We start from the raw sequence: 20,925 nt of genomic DNA, 5'->3' as shown, positions 1-20,925 counted from the left end.
TTGATATAGTAACTCCAAAACTTCAACAAAATTAGTGATCTTATGCATTTATTTACTTATTTATTCATATAAAATTCTGGCAGTTTTTTGTTTTGCATTGGATCTGACATGAATTGTATGGGAAACTGAGTTGTCACATGTTAAATGTTTTGTTTTTTGATATTTAAAATCTAGTGCTGAAGGGGATAGAAACCAGATACAAACTAAAAATAAAATTCCATAGCAAACTTACAAGTTTGAACTTTAAGTACAACTTTTGCTATTCGTGTTCACAAATTTTAATATCATCATTGCAAAGAATAGTGCAGTTTATAAATAGTTATAGCTCCAGTGATTAAGTGAGAAATATACTGAGAAATTTTATGTGTAACAAATAAGTACAACTAGTTCATAGATTGATTTGTGTTTTATTTGTATTGTATGAATTTGAGTCAAAATCATTAAAAAGAACTATATTCTGCAATAGAAAAGGTCACTGGATATGAATGCTTAAAGAGTAGAAATTGCTATGAATTTTGAGATCATGCTAATTCATCCTGAACCTAATGAATTCTATTAAGATGAAATAATGCAAAGCTCTTGTATGGTGATCAGAACTAACTATAAGAGATTAAATCTGATGACCAGGAAAGGGAGCAGTCAGTGTGCATCTCTGAAGTTTACCTGCAGGTAAATTGCTTTGTACTAAACTGAATTCACTAGCTAGAGTAATTATTTTTCTATAATATTTTCCCTTCAGAAAGTAACTGCAAATTATACATGTAGCAAATCAACAACCCTCCAAAACGATGTAAAATGTTTTATTATCAATAAAACGCTATTACTGTGAAGGTAACTGAATAGCAAACCAGCAACCAAAATCTGAAAAAAAAGATATAAAATGTTTTATTATTGATATAATTTGAGGCCTACTTATAAAGGTACTTTGAATTCTTCCAGCTGAGGAAAATCTAAAAGTGTATACACCCACTAACACGCCCTGGGAATATTTCTAATCTCAATTCACTTAACCATTTATACCAGAGTGTAAGAGGCAGGTTTTCCCACTGCCCCTGCTCAGAGAGCTCTACACGGGTTATTTCAGGGTCACCATTCATAAGTTCAAGGGCTTCCTGTTTCCCACCAGTTTCTCCTAGGTTCAGAGTGTTGAAACCTCTAATTTAGGCACCTAGGAGGGTCCTTGACTGCCAAGGAGGAGACTGTCCTTTACAGGGCCTGGGGATGCACAGACAAGCATCACCGGGTCAGTCAGCAGACAGCCTCTGGGCCTCTCAGTGAAGGCACTAGATGGTGCTTGCTCCAGTGTGGTCCCCAGGCACAGAGTTTCTCAGAGGGAACAGAGGCTGGGAACTCAACAAAAACTAACTGATCCTGCATCCACAGCTGCCGTGCCGTGCAGTGCCCTGGACCAGGTACCCCCTGCCCTTTTCATCATCAGTCCATCTCCTTTCTGCGTCTCTTGGGCCACTGTAGTCTTTAGTATATTGGGAAGTCAAGAGCTGGGTCCTCAACCAGTCTTTTTAATCAATTGTTTATTTCAACAATATTATGGTCTACGTCCTTTGCAGCTTATAATCACAGAAACACAAATTGAGTATCCTTTATCCAAATTGCTTGAGACCAGAAGTACTTCAGATACAAGATATGGGGGGGGGCGTGGATTTTGTAATATTTTATAACATGAGCTATCTTGGGGATGGGACCCAAATATAAACATGAAATTCACTTAGGTTTCACATACAGCTTATACAAGGTAACCTGAAGGTAATCTTATACAATAATTTTAGTGCACCTGTACTTTGACTGCAACCCACCACATAAACTCAGGTGTGGAATAATCCACTTAGACATCATGTTGGCACTCAAGCTATTTCAGATTTGGAGCACTTTGAATTTTGGATTTTCAGATTAGGGATGCTCATCCCTATATTAAAAACATCTCCCCTTTTTTTTTTTTAACTTCTCTTAAAGATCAAAGATCCTGGGCTGTTCTCTCCACTAAGAATTCCAGAAACCTTTGATATGTACAACTTTAGTAGGGCCCTCTATGTTCTTTCCATTGACTATGGCAGTATTTTCTGGAAAGGTAGGATAAAGGGCCTAGATTACTTCAGGGTATGAGGAATGATAAGAGGAGGGGAAAGGCATCAGGTACTGTGAGAAAGAACCACAATAGCTGAAATTACAACTGCATACGATCAAGTCATAATTCTAGTGCTAATTAGCTGTGCTGCCTTGAGCAAATTAATTTAATTCTCTATGACTTACTTCACTCAACTCTTTTAGTTTCTTATGGCTGCTGTAACAAATTACCACAAACTTGGTGACTTAAACAACAGAAATGTCTCCTCTCACAGTTCTGAGGGCTAGAAATCTGAAATGAATTTCACTGAGATGAATTCAGCATGTTGACAGAGCCATGCTCTCTCTCAAGGTTTGGAGGAGAATCCATCCTTGCCTCTTCCTGCTTCTGGTGGTCAATAGCATTTCTTGGTTATTGACTGTATGACCCCAATCCCTGCCTCTATGGTCACTTTACTGTCTCCTTTTCAGGTCCAATATCCCTGTGCTTTTTCTTTTAGAAGTAATAGATGTGATTGCATTTAAGTTTTACCTAGATTATCACCCCAGCTTACAACTATTAATTTAATCAATCTTCAAAGTCCTTTATGGCCATATATGATAAAATTCACAGATTCACAAAAGATAATGTCATCATCCCCCCTTTAGGGGATCAATTATTCAGCTCACTATAAATTAGTTTGATAACATTACTTACATGAGTATTAAAGAATATATAGTCAACTGTCCATATCCATTGGTGTAACCAATGAAGGATTAAAATAAGAAAAAAACGCTTATTTACTGAACATGTACACATTTCTTCTCATCTTTCTCTAAACAATATAGTATAACTGTCTACATAGTACTGATATTTGATTAGTAGTATAAGTAATCTGGAGATGATTTACAGTTTGTGGGAGGATGTGCCCAGTTTATATGCAAATATTACACAATTTTATATAAAGGTCTTCAGCATATATAAATTCTGGTAAGTGTAGGAGATCCTGAAACCAATTTCCAATACATACCTAGGAACAGCTGTAGTATATGAAATTTCCTTAGAACAATGTCCACTATGCCACAAAGTCCTCAGTAAAAATTAGCCTGTGATAGTGATATCAATGACAATCCCACACGAAAATACAGTGGAAAGATTTTTGAAAGCAGAATACATTTTCAATGAACTCATACAGACAGTCTCACCTCTGGTTATTGATGTATGCTAACCTTACAACATTAGCATCTTTCAAAGGACTGTATTTCTACCTTGAATAATTATAATCTAACAGTGCAGACATGATAACATGACTTTGTCTTTTGTTTCTTTTCATTTGAAACTGAAATTATGTCAGCAATTTTATTCATCCTGAATTCTTCTCAAGGTCAAAGTCAAATGTATGATATAATATAATTGTCCTTTTTGTTCTTTTGTGTCCTGCTCACCTAGGATACAGACCTGATGACATTCAACATCTCTGTACATCGGTCATGGTGGAGGGAACATGGACCTGGTTGTGTCCGGAGAGTGCTTCCTCCATCAGCCCATGGCATGATGGATGATTACACCTACGTCTCTGTTACAGGCTGTGTCCTTGACTTCCAGTACCTGGAGGTTATCCACAGTGCCGTCCAGATACTACTCTCAGTAAGTGTCACTTTTCCTTCATTATCTGATCAGGACTCTTCTGTATTGGTATTTTATATCCACCTACCTGGTAGACAATGCCACAGCTAAGGACATAGAAAACATTAACAGAGGAAATAGCAGCAATTATGGTGCCATTAGTCATACATAATGGCAAGGTGACACCTCTTTCTTCTTGGTATCCACATTTTTGTTTAGAACCAGCTTGTTGCTATGGTTTCTAACCTGAGGTACAGTCCACACTATTCAATGGAATAATGTCATCATCCCTGAGAAGTGGTACATTGCTCATTAGCTCAGGATCTGCTACTAAGATATTCTTCTTTGAATGCATTAGTTCCAGAGAAAAAGGATGGAAACATATGTACTCAATGATTGCTCATCTAATAAATGTCACATTTCAAATCATTGCTAAAGATCAAATCCCTCCAGAGATGCACAGTATTTGGTGTTGGAACTCAGTTCCATATAGAAAAATAAAGAAAGGAAATTGATTTGACTAGGCCACAGAGCACTTATACACCAGGATTCCTTAAAGGTCACTTCTGTCCACCAGACTGTCCTACCCTCAGTTTGACCATAGTCTGGAGAGGAATTAACTGAAAAGGCACAACATCTTCAGGAATGGTGTTCCTTTAAAACCTACTTAGGATTTGCCATTTAAGTTTGAGTCAAAATACAATATAGTCATTATCAAACACACTTTTCACATAAACTGACCATCTCAGTTCTTCTACCCAGTTGGATAGTCAATCAGAAGTGACTCAATAATAAGCAAATCAGAAATATAAGTGGGGTATGAGAGTAAAGAATGTACCTTGAAATTGCTTCTATAAAGTACTTTGAGAAATCCTTATTATCATTTACTGTATCCATTATCTGCTGTTATATAGAAAATTGCTCCAAGATGCAATTACTTAAAACACTAACAATGTATTGCTTAGAGTTGTGTGAGTCAGAAATTGGGCAGGGCTCAGCTGGGTAGTTTTGCTTTTCCACTGATGTTGACTAGAGTCACATGAGTGAGCCTTATTAACTGAAGCTGTGCCAGGACTGATATAACCAAAGAGGCCTCACTCACCTGCCCAGTGATGGCCGTTGGTTCCCATTCCACTCCACTTGGCCTCTCATTCTGCAGGAAACTTGATAGTCTCTCTTAAAGAAAAGTAGCTGGGTTCTAAGAGAAGCCCCAAGATGCAAGCATTTATCAAGCCTGTTCTTGAGAAATGCTTGCTGCTCTCCCATTGACTACTGCAGGTCATATGGCCACGCCTAGATTCAATAAGGGAGGGAGCAAAAGAGAGGCAAGAATGCCTGGAGGATGTCACATTGAAGGTCGCTAACATAGCAACCTTTCCTCATTTGCTTATTCTATAAATTATTGGACTTTAACCAGCATGTCTCAAGTTTTAAAATGGTGTTTTATTAGACCATGTTCAAATTGCAATTTTCTAGAACAAAGATTAACATAAGAAAAGAATCAAAGATCTTTTAGTGTTCCAGATCAAAGAGCAAATGTGACACTGAATCCAAAGAAAGGCATTATATATCAATGCTAAGGAGTTTCCTTTCTGACATGTGTTAGGAAATCAGATTATTCTAGATTTATGTAATTACACTTACATATGTGCATATAAAATACTGTCATTTGTTCATGTAGGTTCATCAGTCTTTCTTTAAATCAGCAGTTCCATATGAGTATATATAATTTGTACATGTGTACATATTTTTTTAATTGGAAGCCAATTTCCCCTTAAAATTTTTTATTAGTTTATTTTAAGAAATAAAAGAATTCTATTATCATATACTAGACTCTAAAGGTTCTTAGAAATCATTTTCTAGAATCTTTCATATGTGGACAAATTATCCTCCTTTAAAAAACTTCAAAGTGAATTGCTAAACCATTTTGTGAATGATGCATGATGTCCAAGTTTTTACAATGTGACAGAATGCTATGGAGTCAAAAAGTCATTTTCCCATAGTAAATCCAACCCAAATGAACAGCAAGGTGAAAGTATTTGATAAGGATTTGGATTATCACATAACGCATACCCTAAAGGGTATATGTTGCCACCTAAAAGTACTTTTCACTTACAAATGAATTCCTTGATGTTTTTTAGTGACCATTCAAAGCTGCCAGTGTTGCTTATGTAGGTCTGTCTATAATATTCAGCCTTCAGGACATAAAAGGATTAGTCACTGCTCTTTTCTTGTGTAATACACCTGCAAGACAACATGTTTAATACTTCATCTTTTATATTAAAATAAAATATATCTTGAATTTGTTTCACAACTGTGAAATTAGAGTAGTCCTCCCTTATTCTCAGGGGATATATTTAAAGACCCCCAGTGGATATCTGAAACTAGAGATATTATTGAATCCTGAAATATGTTTCTTTCTATACATATACATCTATGACAAAGTGTTATTTATAAATTAGGCACAGCAAGAGATTAAAAACAATAACAAACTCCAGATCTTAGCAACCTCAGCATGTGATCTTATTTTATTTTTTTCTTAAGTCACAAACTTTAACCATTTTACTTAAAGGAAGTACTTTACAGTTTCTCTTTCATATCTGAATTGTCTACATCTTTACTCTTGTGTCTTGGGACCAATATTAGGTAAAATAAGGATTGCTTGAACACAACCACTGCCACACTATGGTGGTTATTCTGATAACCAAGACAGTTATTGACAAATGCATGGGTAGTGTATACAACATGGATACACTATGCAGAGGGATGATTCATGATCTGAGCAGGTTACAGCCAGACAATGCCGGATTCCATCACCCTGATGCTCAACACAGCTACGTGCAATTTGAAACTGTGTTTTGCTTTTTTCTGGAAATTTCCACTTAATATTTTTAGATGGAGGTTGAAACCTGAAAAGAAAAAAAAAAAAAAAACACAGATAAGAAGGGAATATTTGTGTATTATTGTGCTTCATTTTACACAGGTTTCTTATATTTATCTTTTATTTCATCTGATTCTGTGTATTATACGAATTTTAACTTTTTAAAATCTGGTGACAAAAAGTATTATTCCTGTATCCTGTATTCCTTGCCTAATTTGTGCTGAATTCAATACCTTAGTACTGTAAAACAGACAATGGTCACAATGTTTAACAGCCTGTTGAAGGTAGGACAGGCAATAGTCAAGCCAGCAAGTGCAGAGCTTTGAGATGGGGCAGAGTCCTGGAGTCTCTGATACTTCTTTAACTAGAGGGACAAAAATGCCTAGAAGAACCCAGGGGAGGAACTGTCAGAGATGGCCAGGAGGATAGGGGTGGGGTAGGAAAGGTCCCTTGGGGTTCCAAGACATCAGGTCTCTACCAAATGAGAGGGAAGTATTCGAATGATTTATTCATGGATGCAACTCTACAGGTGAATTAAACAACTCTGCATTTAAGACTAGAGCTTAAAATTGGAATAAAAGACACCCCAGTAATGAGCATTGCACAGGAACAGTATACAGGCTTGATGCAAATGAATGAATAAAAATATATATATATATATATATGTATGTATGTATCAGAACTTGCGAAGGTGGCCGTGGGTGAGTTTCTGGTAAGGGACTGTCACAGGAACATTAGGGAGTGTCCTTGTCACCCTCTCATTCCCCCAGGAATCCAGCACTCATGCCCATGCCCCTGTTCCAAGCACTCACTTCTCAGAAGTGAGAGAAGAGTACAAGGTTGAGAGAAGGTTTGTGTTGACCTAATCCCACTCAATCCTATTCCAGGGCTCCAGCAAATTGTCAGCAACTCCAAGTTGAGGATCAGTGTAGAATCCAAAGGTTCTGGACAGTGTGAGAGGAGAAAAAAAAATGTAATCTATGTAGAAGATGAGAAATCAAAGACTGTTTCCAGGATCTAGCTGTAAGATGATATGCATCCCCATCTCTAGCTTCAGATTTCCTGCTTCATTTATTATTTCTCACCTGAAGAATGGCTATTAAGTTCCTAAATAATATTCTGTGGTCCAGTTCTGCCCCACCCATCATGTATGTGCTTACTGCTGGGAGATGTTAGCAATGTGCTAATCTGATCACTGACTTTCTGGAACCTGGAAAACTATAAAATTCATGGATCTCTATTTGGAGCTAACTTTCCTCATATGTTGTCCTGAATCCTTAGTATTAAGATATTCCTCCTTAGATCTGATGGGTGACAGACCTCTTCTTTAACATCTTCTAGGTTGTCACCTTGCAAGTCATAGAGCTTTGCCAATTAGTTTTCCATCATCCCTGTGTCCTTCACATTGTATCTCTTTGGCCACATAGATATTCATCCATCTGTTCTCTCTGCCCTTTATACCAAATATATTCAGTCTGATGATAAATTAAAACTCCATTAAGAAGGATAAAAAGTAATGGTAGAACACCAGGGATCCTGTGAATACTTCCTTCAAAAGACTGGACATCTGCTTCTTCCACCTGTAGAATCAGTTGCACAATCACAGGAGCAGATAACACTATTGCTAATTCAGTCACACAGATTCAGGAGTATAAGAATGCAAGTCAAAAAATGGTGACATTTAAGCTTTTGACGTAAGTTTCAATTGCTATCAATAGTATCCCTCCAAAAATGTAAATCCTGTTAAAAGTTGTTTTTTAATCTCTCTACTAATATTTGCATTTATTTAAGGAACTCCTAGCATGTGCTTGAAGCTGTTCTGTGCTTAAAAGTATGAACTTATTTAATCCTCAAAATGACCCACAAAGTAAATGTTTTTATATTCATTTTACAGACATAGAAATTGAGAATCAGAGAGGTTAATTTCCCAGGTTCGCATATCTTTTTAGTACTTAAAAGTGAACCTCAAATCCAGGCAGATGGACTCCACAGTTCATCTTCTTAACCACATCACTGAGCATCCTCATGACTTGGGAAAGGAGAACTTTCCATTTTCTTGAAGCCCTTGGGTGAGTTCAGTGGTAAACTCTCAGAGCTATAAGGTTCTAAATCTCCTGCTGGGTTGATGGGGCTTTCTTGGAAGTTCCATTATTAGAAAGTAACAATAAGAGTATATTTATCTGAGAGTTATAAGATGTGTAGAGTGAATAATTTAAAATAATTATCCTTGGAAATATCTCTGTTCCACCTTTTAGTGCTTAAATAGTATAAGGTTTTGCTGTTTGTAAAATGCTAAATATACCACACTTTTTTGTTTTGTTTTGTTTTTGTGCTTGCTTGGGCTTTCTAGGTGCTGGAATGAGAAAGGAAATTACACTCACCTCTCCTGCCCCCAAATTCTTACCAGAATTATCCCTTTACCCAGAAAATCTATTTTATATAAAATATATGATTTCTACCTATGCCAATTTTGAGCAACCTCTCAGAGCTGCATAGAAATATTAAAGATTTAGAACAGCTACTCCCTATACACCACCTCTGGACTGTGTATTCAGTTTCATCCTCAAAATATCAACAGCTGGTTTAAATTTCCACTCACCCAAGGAATCCTGTATTAGACAATCAAAATATCCAGAGGAGTTTGTGGTTGTGAGGAAGAATTACCATTAACTGTATGCAAAAGGTTTTGGCAATACTTCGTGTTCAAGAACCAGAATATGTCTGATCAGTAAAATCATTTGGACTTGGTGTCTATTTGACAAACTGAGATTTTCAGTCATCTTTTTCTCAGTACTGTTTCTTTGAAATACAGATACCTTTTATATAGTTTTACAGAGATGTAACTCCCATGCCATGTAGTTCACCCATTAAAAGTATATAATTCCGTAATTCTCATTATATTCACAGATTTGTATGGCCATCACTGTAGTAAATTTAGAACTTGTTCATTACCTCAGAAAAGAACCCCTTCCCCTAGCCCTTAGTTATGACAGCTTATGTCCCCTGTCTAACCCTAAGAAACTGCCAATCTACATTTTGTCTCTAGATTTGCCTGTAAGGAACATTTAATATAATTGAAAGTGCACTGTGTGTTCTTTCATATCCTCCTTCTTTCACTTAGTGTGGTGCTTTCAGGGTTCACCCATGCAACATATGTCAGCACTTTGTTCCTTTATATGGATGAAGAATATTCTATCACACTTGCTTTTAATGCTTGTTCCTTTATGGATACAATACTTAACAAACATACAATACTTAACAAAATTTTCAGAATTATAATTAAATTTATGTAGCCCTCACCTTCCCATTGATAAAACCCTAAGTGAAATTTAGACAATCTCCCTTATACTCATCTACATAATAGCACATAGCCTTCTTCTGGAAATATCTGGATTACAGATAGAATTCTTAGCTCTTATATAGATGTTTGGTCTTGTATAAACTTAAAACTAATGTTGTCAATCACATTGTTGTCATAGGTGTTGTATAATTTTAATAATTAAAAGCATGTGAACATTTAGAGGTCAAATTCCTGTTTGACCATAACATTCTCTGTAACGATATGTATATGATTGGATCTTATTCTGTAAGTTAATAAGTTATCACAGACATTTGTGTCTTCAACCACAAATCTCATTCCATTTCCAAACAATGGAATTTATTCCCCTAAGCCCTGAAGCTCATGATTACCCTAGACGTGTTTGCAGATCTTCATAAATTATTGCTGCTCTTGTATTTTTAAATAATCTCCTAAACATTGATTTTTAAATGCATATGTGAGTTATGACATTTGGTAGACTTAAATACAGTTTCATCAGAGAAATGTGAAACTTAATTAGAAACCATATCTAGCACAAAGGCCATTAATATATAAAATCGGAAATCTGTTTAATAATTAATCAAAACAAACATTGTGACTGTAGGCTTATGGAGATATTAGAGGCAAGAAATTTAATTTTATTGACACTTTACTTAGGGTAATTTAATGTCATTGAGATGTTGGAAGATTTTTCCTCTTTATCCCTACGTTAGAATAACTATTAGATTAAAAATATAGTTTTGCATAAAGAGAATTAATACAAAAACATTTACACTTTCTCTTTAAAAGACCAAATTTTGTATAAATTCCATGAAATAAAATTTGTTATGTCACATCTTGTATCCTTTCTGAATGAAAGCAGGAAATTTCCTTGGTTCCAAGAAACATACTTAATAAGCCACAACTCACAAAAAGCACTATGTTGGGAGGTTGGGGTGATGTGATGGAAATAAATGGAATCAAGTCAAATTTGACATGATCATACCCACAGAGTCTTTGATTCTACTATGGAGATCCTGCATGCAATCAAAAGGTTCCAAATTTGGATGAAAAGTAAAAGTACTAAAATTAATTTCTAAGTGCTGTTGTGACTCACAGGGGAAAGTAGCATTCAGGGAAATTTTGATGTTCAACGTCTGTCTAGAGTTCTGTCTTGGATGAGAAGAAGGGAAAAGGAATTCCACAGAAAAGGAAAAATAAAAATAGGAAATTAGGGGAATGCCAGGCACAGTGGCACACACCTATAATCCCAGTGCTTTGGGAGGCTGAGGCAGGAGGATCATGAGTTCAAAACCAGCCTCAGCAACTTGATAAGACCCTGTCTTGATAAAATGTAAAAAGGGCTGGAGACGTGGCTCAGTGGCTAAGCGCCTCTGAGCTCGATCCCAGTACCAAAAAAAGAAAAAGTAAAAAAAGAAATTAGGGGAAGAGTGTGCAGTTCACTTTGGTTGAGCGAAGCATGTAGGCACAGAAGCAGTGGCTTAAAGCCGGAGAGAGATTGATGACAAACATGGAGGGCTTGACTGCCACATTTAATACGTAAGTTTGACTAATGCTGTGTCCTATGCACTCCTGGGAGATTCACTATGTAACTTAGCACAGTAAACTTTTGGAGGAATTCTGCTGTTGAATAAAAAAATCTTAAGGAAGACAAAGAAAAGGGGAGAAACTCTTCCAGATTAAAGAGGAATGAGGACATATAACAATTAAGTGAAACGTGATCCTAGACCAAAGGCAGTAGTGAGAATATTGTTGAAATTTGTATAAGATCTGTAGATTAAAAAGCAGTATTGCACCAATGCTGGTTTTCTTTTGTAAAAACCTTGTACTGTGACTGTGTAAGATTCTGAAATTTTAGGAATCTGAATAAAGGATATATGAGAATCCTTAGTACAATTTTCCCAAATTTTCCCTAAGTCCGAAATTATTTCAAAGTGAAACTTTAAAGTATTTTAAATAATTAAAAACCTGCATTCTCAAACAATTTTCTAAAGGAAATGCTTTGATAAATAATGAAAAAATTTAAGGTCATAAAGTATCAGTGGGAATGGAAATCAAAGAATAAATCTAAAAACATTACTGAGGTTTGGCAACCAAATGCATGGACAGGTAAAGAACAAAACAATATTTGGCTTGCATGACCAGCAAGGACAGAGGAAACTTTATATCCATAGAGGAGTTGGGAGAAAAAACTGGGTTGACAGAAAGAGAAGGAGTGACTTAGGCTGTGTATGTACATGGCATCTGAGTCCTGGCCCTTCCTGCTCTGGAAGGGGACTCTAGGTGTAGCTTCTGACCATCCCAGATCCTTGAGGATTTGCATCTTGCTTCTAGACTATTATCAGAATCAGCTTTTCTTCTTATATATATAGTTATATATATATAACTAATTGCCTATTTGTGATAAAGAACTCCCTTCTTATTCTTTGGATCAGTATAACCTCTCCATTACAATGAGAAGCTAAGAAAGAGAAATTAGAGGCAACATTATTCAAAAGAACTCATGAGAATCAAAATATGAATTTTTGAGAACATGAATTTATTTTCTTCTTTCACATAATTCAGAACTTAACAACGACATTCGCTTATTATTAAAGTGGTTGGAATTTTCCACTTTAAACATGGTCCCTGAAGATTCTCAGATGGTTCCTCAAATTCTAGCACCATAATATTATTGGTATAGACAGGGTTACCCATCTTCATTTATCTGGTACCTATAAAACAATGAAGATATACAATGAAGTTTTTTTCAAAATTGTATTCTCTTTATCAAGTAGTCAGAAAGGTTCCCTGACCAACTATCAGGTTAAAAATAATGAAAATAACAAATTTATGGCTAAAGCATCAAGATTATTGTCTGAGCCCAGCATTGTAGGATGACTTTCATCCTAGTTACTCGGGAGGCTGAGGGTAGGAGGATTACAAACTCAAGGCCAGCCTCAGCAATTTAATGAGGCCCTAAGCAACTTAGTGAGACCCTGTCACTAAATAAAAAATGAAAAGAACTGGGAATGTAGCTCAGTGGTAAATTGCCCCTGGGTTACCCACCCCCCCATACACACACAAAAAATCATTTCTAAATTTTTATTTCTCATATAAATGTTTATTTTTTTTGAAAACTTATTCAATGTAATGCCACAACGATTTAATTATATATAACTTTTTTGGGGAGGGGAAACTAAGGATTGAACACAGGAGTGCACCACTGGCCATACCCCAGCCCTTTTTATTTTTTTTTATTTTTATACAGGATCTTGCTAAGTTGCTTACAGCCTCACTAAGTTGCTGAGGTTGGCTTTGAACTTGAAATCCTCCTGCCTCAGCCTCCCAAGTCACTGGGATAATTATATAAAACTTTTGGGGAATAAGTTTTTCCAGACATCTAAACATAATTAGTCTTCAGTATTAAAACTCTCTACATTTTAACAATGTTTAACTTAGTGAAGATAGAGACCAATTTAACACTTCATCAGAGCGCAATCAGAAGGGTGTGTGCAGAAGTTGAATTACATAGCCATTGTGGACTTGAATCCAGAAGAAATTTAGGGTTCAGAGAACAGTCCTGAAGGCAGGTAATGAAAGCCAGAGACAGAATAGCAAGGGAGAAAATGAATTAAAATTATCTGGGACAGTGGTCAAATCAGGAGAACTTGGTCACTCATTAGATTAGAAAGCAATGAATGGAAAGAAAACTCTCAAATATAATACTCAGGTTTTGAAACCAGGCAACACATACAATTACAGTGCATTACACAAAGAGAGAAATAATGGACAAAAGTCATGAGAAGGCAAATTCTGGTCGTTTCATTTAATCAATCACAAAATAAAACATTACAAGAGTTTAATTTGATGAGGTGGTTAAGGAAAAGATTCCTGGAAATCAGGGACCTTCACCAATGCTGGGAAGGATTGAAGCCTCTGGACCCAGCAATAAGAGTGGAGGGATGGTTTTCTCTTAGTGGGCAATATGAGATATTGCCTAGCATTTTATATCTATTACATCCTACAATTGCTTACTTTCTTTATTTATCCTTGTAGGTTTACCCTAAAATACAAAATTTTTTTGCCATTTTTTACCCAAGGGTACTTGACACCTTGCTTTGAACATAACAGATTCAATTGACATTGCATCAGTTACTGGTATGTGAAACATTTATGTATAGATATACAAAATTAAGCAAGTTAGTTTAGGGACTGAAAAGTAACATGAAGGAAATAAAACTATGCTGTGAAGGAGTGACTTAGGCTGTATATGTACATGGCATCTGAGTCCTGGCCTTGCCTGCTCTGGAAGGGGACTCTAGGTATAGCTTCTGACCATCTCCGGATCCTCAGGATTTGCATCTTGCTTCTAGACTATTATTAGAAGCAGCTTTTCAGAGCACCAAAAAGAATAGAGTTGAAGCTTCATAGAGCTTATTACAGAACAAGTTCTGTGACTGACCTTATGCTATTTGCTAATAAAAATTGGTATGTGTGAGAGAGTTTATACTGAGACTCGTTGGATTTTTGGTAATAATAATAATAATAATAATAATAATAATAATAATAAAGTTGTAGGAGAGGAAAATTTTGGCCCTTGACTTCCTGTAAATGTCTACTCCCCAAAAAGACTTTGATGGTTTATCAGTGATCAAACTGGTTTAGTCAATACTTGTCAGAGTAGCCCAGAAAGACTTCTCTTAGGAGGTGACGTTTGAGCTGAGACATGAATGAAGTCATTCAAAGAGTAAGGCTAAGAACAGTCCTGAAATAAAACAGTTCACATGTCTAGGAAAGCAGATAGGCATTAAAGAAGAGGTGACACAATTCAGTTCCAAGACACTGGGATGTTAGTGTGTCTCCATTAGGAGACTGGCATTGTCTGTATTTGTGAATGTGACTCTGAAACTGCTGAGAAAAAAAAAAAAAAAAAAAAAAACTAGAAGACAAAAAAACAAAGAGTAGGTTATGATGACAGTCCACAAGACACAAGGTGGCAGCTTGGACATGGGTATAAGTATAAGGAGAAATGCCTAAACAGGCCCTGCAGGAAGAGAAAAAGTGGTTGGTGAGAAAAGGAAGAAATAGGTTGGAGTTTAGGTTTTGCATTTGAGTAATAGATGACGCTGATAGTAACTAAAAAGAAAGAGCCCAGGAATTATGCTCTACTGATACCTTTTCTCTCTTCTTGTAATATATATATATATATTTGTAAAATATACATATATTTTTCAAAGTAGTTTAAATAATTAGAAAAAACTCTCTAAACATATCATGAAACTTACATGTTCAGTCTAAAAGAAACATCTACTAGAAATTGAAGGTGTGCCTTCTCAGACTAGGAAACACCGATATTCCAGTAGGTCAAAATTGATTGTAATTTCATTATGGCTTAAAGCAATTAGTTCAGTATCAGCCATCCACATTTAACTAAGAATAAAACTGCTAACAAAAAATTGATAAATGCAAATAACTTTCATTTAAAATTGATTTATATAAAATTCAAGAAAATATTTGTAATGCATAATTATTACTTAGTAGCAAAGATAATCAGAAAGTCCTGTATACAATGAAACATGAACAAATTAAAATTTCAGGATACACAACAGCTTTTAATTAATGAGTTACACTAATCCAAATAAACTGGAACTGTGGTGTAAGGTGCTGTTCCAAAGGGCTTTAAAGACATTGCTTATAATAACAAGAACCATAGTTGCCATTTATTAAACATATCCTATGTGCCTGGCATCTCCCTTTGAAGTGCTATCATACATAATGTGAAACATTATTAGAAGTTAATGTGATATATACCAGAGACAATAAAGCCTAGTTTCTCTCTCTCTCACTCTCTCTACACACACACACACACACACACACACACAGATATGCCAGCACTTCTTTGAGCATCTAACTTCAGATGGATGGAAAGTCCCTGCCTACTCCAAATTCTCCTGTTTTTAATGTAGAGTGTGTTTTCATTTTAATTCTTTCTTCCTGAACTATGTGTAGTAAATTCAGTTTTGATCTTTCTTGACCATTGAGTCAGACTTTTTATAGGAACTAAGCTGTAAAAAAGAATGAATTAGTAAAAATGCACTACCACTTAAGTAAGAATTTAAATACATTAACTGTAATGTGCTTCTTGCTACTGTAGATGAGTCTGTTAGATTTAATTGAATTAAAGTAAGCTTTAAACCACATTCATGTATAATCAATATATAATTACAAAATATATAAATATATGTACACCATTATGTGAAATACTTTTTTTATTAAATTCAATATTTTATATTCTACTCCAATATGGAACTTGTTTTTATAGGACTAGTATTAGAATTCAAGTAATACTATTTCAGTATGATTTTTTAAAATATACTTGGAAAATGTGACTAAAATTTCACTTTCATGTCAAAGCATTTATTTCTGAAATATTTCAATTCTGATTTGCAATGAAGACTTGAATCTTCATCGTCTGCTTTATTGCCACAGAAGTTACGTACAACACATATTGAGAATTTACTTTCACCTTGCACTAAAACAGGTAAATTCAGTAACTCAATATAACTGATATAAAACATGTTGACATTGTCCCATACAGATGATTATTGTATCAAAATAGTATAGAGAAAAAGAGGGGGGGGAGTTTCTGATGCAGACATTATTCTAAGTACTTTATAAATATCAACTTATTAATCTTTCTGGCAATTTTATTATCAGTCTTATTTCACAAATAAGAAAACGAAGACCAGAAAGTGCCATAGATCTTGACTGAATTTACACAGCTAACAAATGGCAGAACTGAGATTTTAAACCTTTGGAGTTTCTTCATAAAGTTTACCAGAAGTGTCTTCCAAGGAGAGACAAATGACATTTTGAATCCTCTTTGAAATTCAGGGATGAGACAAAGTTTTTCTTTCCCTAAACCAGATGCTAAAACAGAGGCTTAAGTGCAGATCCTTGATGTAGGAGGTAAACTCAGAAGTAAAGTGAGAAATGAAGGTGAAGAGCTGGTGAAGGGTGGGCTCTTGAGCAAGTTATCATGATAGAGCTCCATACCCTGGGACTTTTCATCCTCAGTTCTGAATGTGCTCTGTACAGCTCAGAACATCCCCACTGAGAAGCAGAGAAACTGGAGCATTTAACAAATCCTTTCTTTCTTTGGTTGAGAGCTTCCTGGGAATATTAAATCCCTGGCAGCTTCTGATGTCCTGCCCAACACTTGAGAAGTCTCCAGTTGGATCAGAGAAATCCCTTAGGCCTAAGATTGCAATTATCATTATACAAAAGATCTGCCCACTATAGTTTAATGTCAACTCACGAGTGGACTAAGGGAATGGAGAGCTACAGAAGGGTGTTCCAAATGGAACAGCAGAAAGCTATAGTCTGCCTACCAGCTTCCATGCCCTCCATTTTTTATAACAACACTTCAATTGCTTTTTGAAGAGCTACATATTCACTCCCTCTGCTGTTGTGAAGGTGGATTGTGTTAGGGTGGGGCTGGCGTCACTACCCTCCAGTTCCCAGATTGGACATGGAGTTGTCAATCAGCACATTCCTTCCCTAAATGTAATGATTTGTTCAGGGAAAGTCATGTGATGTAGACTGATCCCTGGGACTTAGTTCAATCATTGTCAACTATGAGGAAAGACAGACTCTTCTCTATAAGGCTGCTGAGTTAGGAGGGCATGCACTGGAGATGCTGGTGGCCACCTTGTAGAGAGCACCTACCAGAGAGAAAAAGAGGCAGACAGACAGATGGCTCACTCATTCCCAACCCAATTCTACACTTGGAGTTCTCTGTTAGAGGAGTCAGTAAAGTCTCCTGTGTGCTCAAATCAGAGGATTTCTCTCTTACCAGTCATACTTCTTCATCAGAAATGTTTGAGTGCCTACAGTGTTTTAGTTTCTGACTGTTAATTTTACACTTGCTTAGAACCTTAGGATTTTTAACTGAAAGGGACCTTTGAAATTAGCTAGCCCAATCTTTTCACATGGTAGGATGTCTGTGCATATCTGTACTCTGTAATGTAGCAGCTACTAACCACATGTTGCTATAGGGCAGATGGAACATGGCAGGTCCAAATTAAAATGTACTGTAAGTGTAAAATACACACTGAATTTTGAAAACAGTACACAAAAGGGAAAGTAAAATATCTCACTAAAAATTTACTTTTATCAATTATATGTTAAAATAAATGTATTTTTGATATATTGAATGCCATACAACATATCATTAAAATTAGTTTTACCTACTCTTTTTTATCTTTTAATGTGGCTACTACACAATGTGGAATCACATATTCTATCCACATCACATTTCTATTAGGCAGTGCTAGTCCTTGGCATCCCTAACAAATGTTGGTGCAACCCATGTTTAAACATGCAGCTTATTACCACTCTGGGCATTTCCATCTATTATTAAATTGTTCTAAGTGTTAAAAATTATTTTTTGCCTGTAAATTCAAAAATTCATCATTTGGAATGTCCATCTGTTGGCATAGTTCTGTCTCCTGTGTAGATCTACTCCTCATTCATACCCAGCTCTTCTGATTTGTTACTGGAAGATTTTCATTTAACCCAATTCTCAAAGTCTTATGTAATAAGCATCACAGGCATTTTTGACAGATGCTTTGATGATAGGATCCTGTATTTGCATTAGCAATAGTGGCAGGTTTGTTAACCATGGTCTTTTGTATCTAATGTCAAACCTGACTCTATTGGTATGAGAAGCAGAGATGAGGCACAGACCTCTGTCGCTTGAAGAGAGGTAGGAGTTAAGGTTATCCAGCAGGGATGCTATTCCCTGCCCTGAGTTCTATTATGGGAAATGAAGCATAGACTTTGAGCTGAGAAAGAAACAGTTATCAAAAGGGGAAGGCAGTTCTGAACCCATTTCAGCACACAGTAGTCTCTTCTAACATTACCTGCTCCAGTCCAGTCTTTGTGGAGGCAGATTGGTGCTGAAAACAGGTGAGATGGTTTTCTTGTTATTCGTGTCCTTACACTAAAGAAAGAAATTAAAGAAAACCTTAGAAGATGGAAAGATCTCCCATGTTCCTGGATAGGCAGAATTAATATCGTCAAAATGGCTATACTACCTAAAGTGCTATACAGATTCAATGCAATTCCAATTAAAATCCCAATGATGTACCTTGCAGAAATAGAGCAAGCAATTATGAAATTCATCTGGAAGAATAAAAAACCTAGAATAGCTAAAGCAATCCTCAGTAGCAAGAGCGAAGCAGGGGGTATTGCAATACCAGATCTTCAACTCTACTACAAAGCAATAGTAACAAAAACGGCATGGTATTGGTACCAAAATAGACAGGTAGATCAATGGTACAGAATAGAGGACATGGACACAAACCCAAATAAATACAATTTTCTCATACTAGACAAAGGTTCCAACAATATGCAATGGAGAAAAGATAGCCTCTTCAACAAATGGTGCTGGGAAAACTGGAAAACTATATGCAATAGAATGAAATTAAACCCCTATCTCTCATCCTACACAAAACTCAACTCAAAATGGATCAAGGACCTCGGAATCAGACCAGAGACCCTGCATCTTATAGAAGAAAAAGTAGGTCCAAATCTTCAACTTGTTGGCTTAGGATCAGACTTCCTCAACAGGACTCCCATAGCACAAGAAATAAAAGCAAGAATCAACAACTGGGATAGATTCAAACTAAAAAGCTTTCTCTCAGCAAAGGAAACTATCAGAAATGTGAAGAGAGAACCTACAGAGTGGGAGAATATCTTTGCCAACCATACCTCAGATAGAGCGCTAATTTCCAGAATCTATAAAGAACTCAAAAAACTCTACATGAAGAATACAAATAATCCAATCAACAAATGGGCTAAGGAAATGAACAGACACTTCACAGAAGAAGATGTACAAGTAATCAACAGATATATGAAAAAATGTTCAACATCTCTAGTAATAAGGGAAATGCAAATCAAAACTACCCTAAGATTTCATCTCACCCCAATTAGAATGGCGATTATCAAGAATACAAGCAACAATAGGTGTTGGCGAGGATGTGGTGAAAAAGGAACACTCATACATTGCTGGTGGGGTTGCAAATTAGTGCAGCCACTCTGGAAAGCAGTGTGGAGATTCCTTAGAAAGCTTGGAATGGAAACACCATTTGACCCAGCTATCCCACTCTTTGGCCTATACCCAAAGGACTTAAAATCAGCATACTACAGAGATACAGCCACATCAATGTTCATTGCTGCTCAATTCACCATAGCCAGATTGTGGAACCAACCTAGATGCCCTTCAGTTGATGAATGGATAAAGAAACTGTGGCATATTTATACAATGGAATATTACTCCGCAATGAAGAATGATAAAATTATGGCATTTGTAGGCAAATGGTCGAAATTGGAGAATATCATGCTAAGTGAGATAAGCCAATCTCAAAAAACTAAAGGACGAATGATCTCGCTGCTAAGCGGATGAGGACATATAATGGGGGGTGGGACGGGCTAGCATTAGGTTTAGGGTTAGGTTTAGAGTAAGGCTAAGGAGAGCGGTAAGAATGAAGGAAAGAAGGACTGTGTAGAGGGAAAAGAGGGGTGGGAGGGGTGGGGGGGAGGGGAAAAATAAAATAAACATCATTACCCTATGTAAATGTAAAAAAAATAAAAAAATTAAAAAAAAATTAAAAAAAAAATACCAAGAACATTAATTTTATTTTTAAATGTAAAAACCCAAACAAGTAAGATGGAGTGCTGCAGTATGTCATGAGGACTTCAAGTTTCCAGTTCTTGAAACCTATCCTTATGATTAAACAGAATTCAAATCTTTCAAGGAAAAAATGTTATAAAAGTTGTGGGGGGTTGTGGCTCAGTGGTAGACTGCTTGCCTAGCATTTGTCAGGCACTAGGTTTGATTCTTAGCACCACATATAAATAAAAAATAAATGTCCATTGACAACTAAAAAAAAATAATTTTTATAAAAATCTGTTCTCTATAGTTTTGATATATTCAAAGTATTTTCATTGCAATGTTGTGACCTCTAAGTTAAATTAAATACTTTTAAATTT

At 36.0% G+C, this 20,925-nt stretch overlaps 1 protein-coding gene across 1 annotated transcript in view; it reads left to right on the top strand.

The window, feature by feature from the left end:
• Positions 1-20,925, top strand: part of Nkain3 (sodium/potassium transporting ATPase interacting 3) — a 642,728-nt gene that overhangs the window by 474,637 nt on the left and 147,166 nt on the right. The window contains exon 4 of the mRNA XM_047563541.1: positions 3,512-3,709. Within this exon, the coding sequence (XP_047419497.1) occupies positions 3,512-3,709 (198 nt within the window). The remainder of the gene's footprint in view (positions 1-3,511; positions 3,710-20,925) is intronic.

This window comes from Sciurus carolinensis, chromosome 1 (assembly GCF_902686445.1).
Source record: "Sciurus carolinensis chromosome 1, mSciCar1.2, whole genome shotgun sequence".
NCBI lineage: Eukaryota > Metazoa > Chordata > Mammalia > Rodentia > Sciuridae > Sciurus > Sciurus carolinensis.
This window is presented reverse-complemented; position numbering and strand designations above follow the sequence as displayed.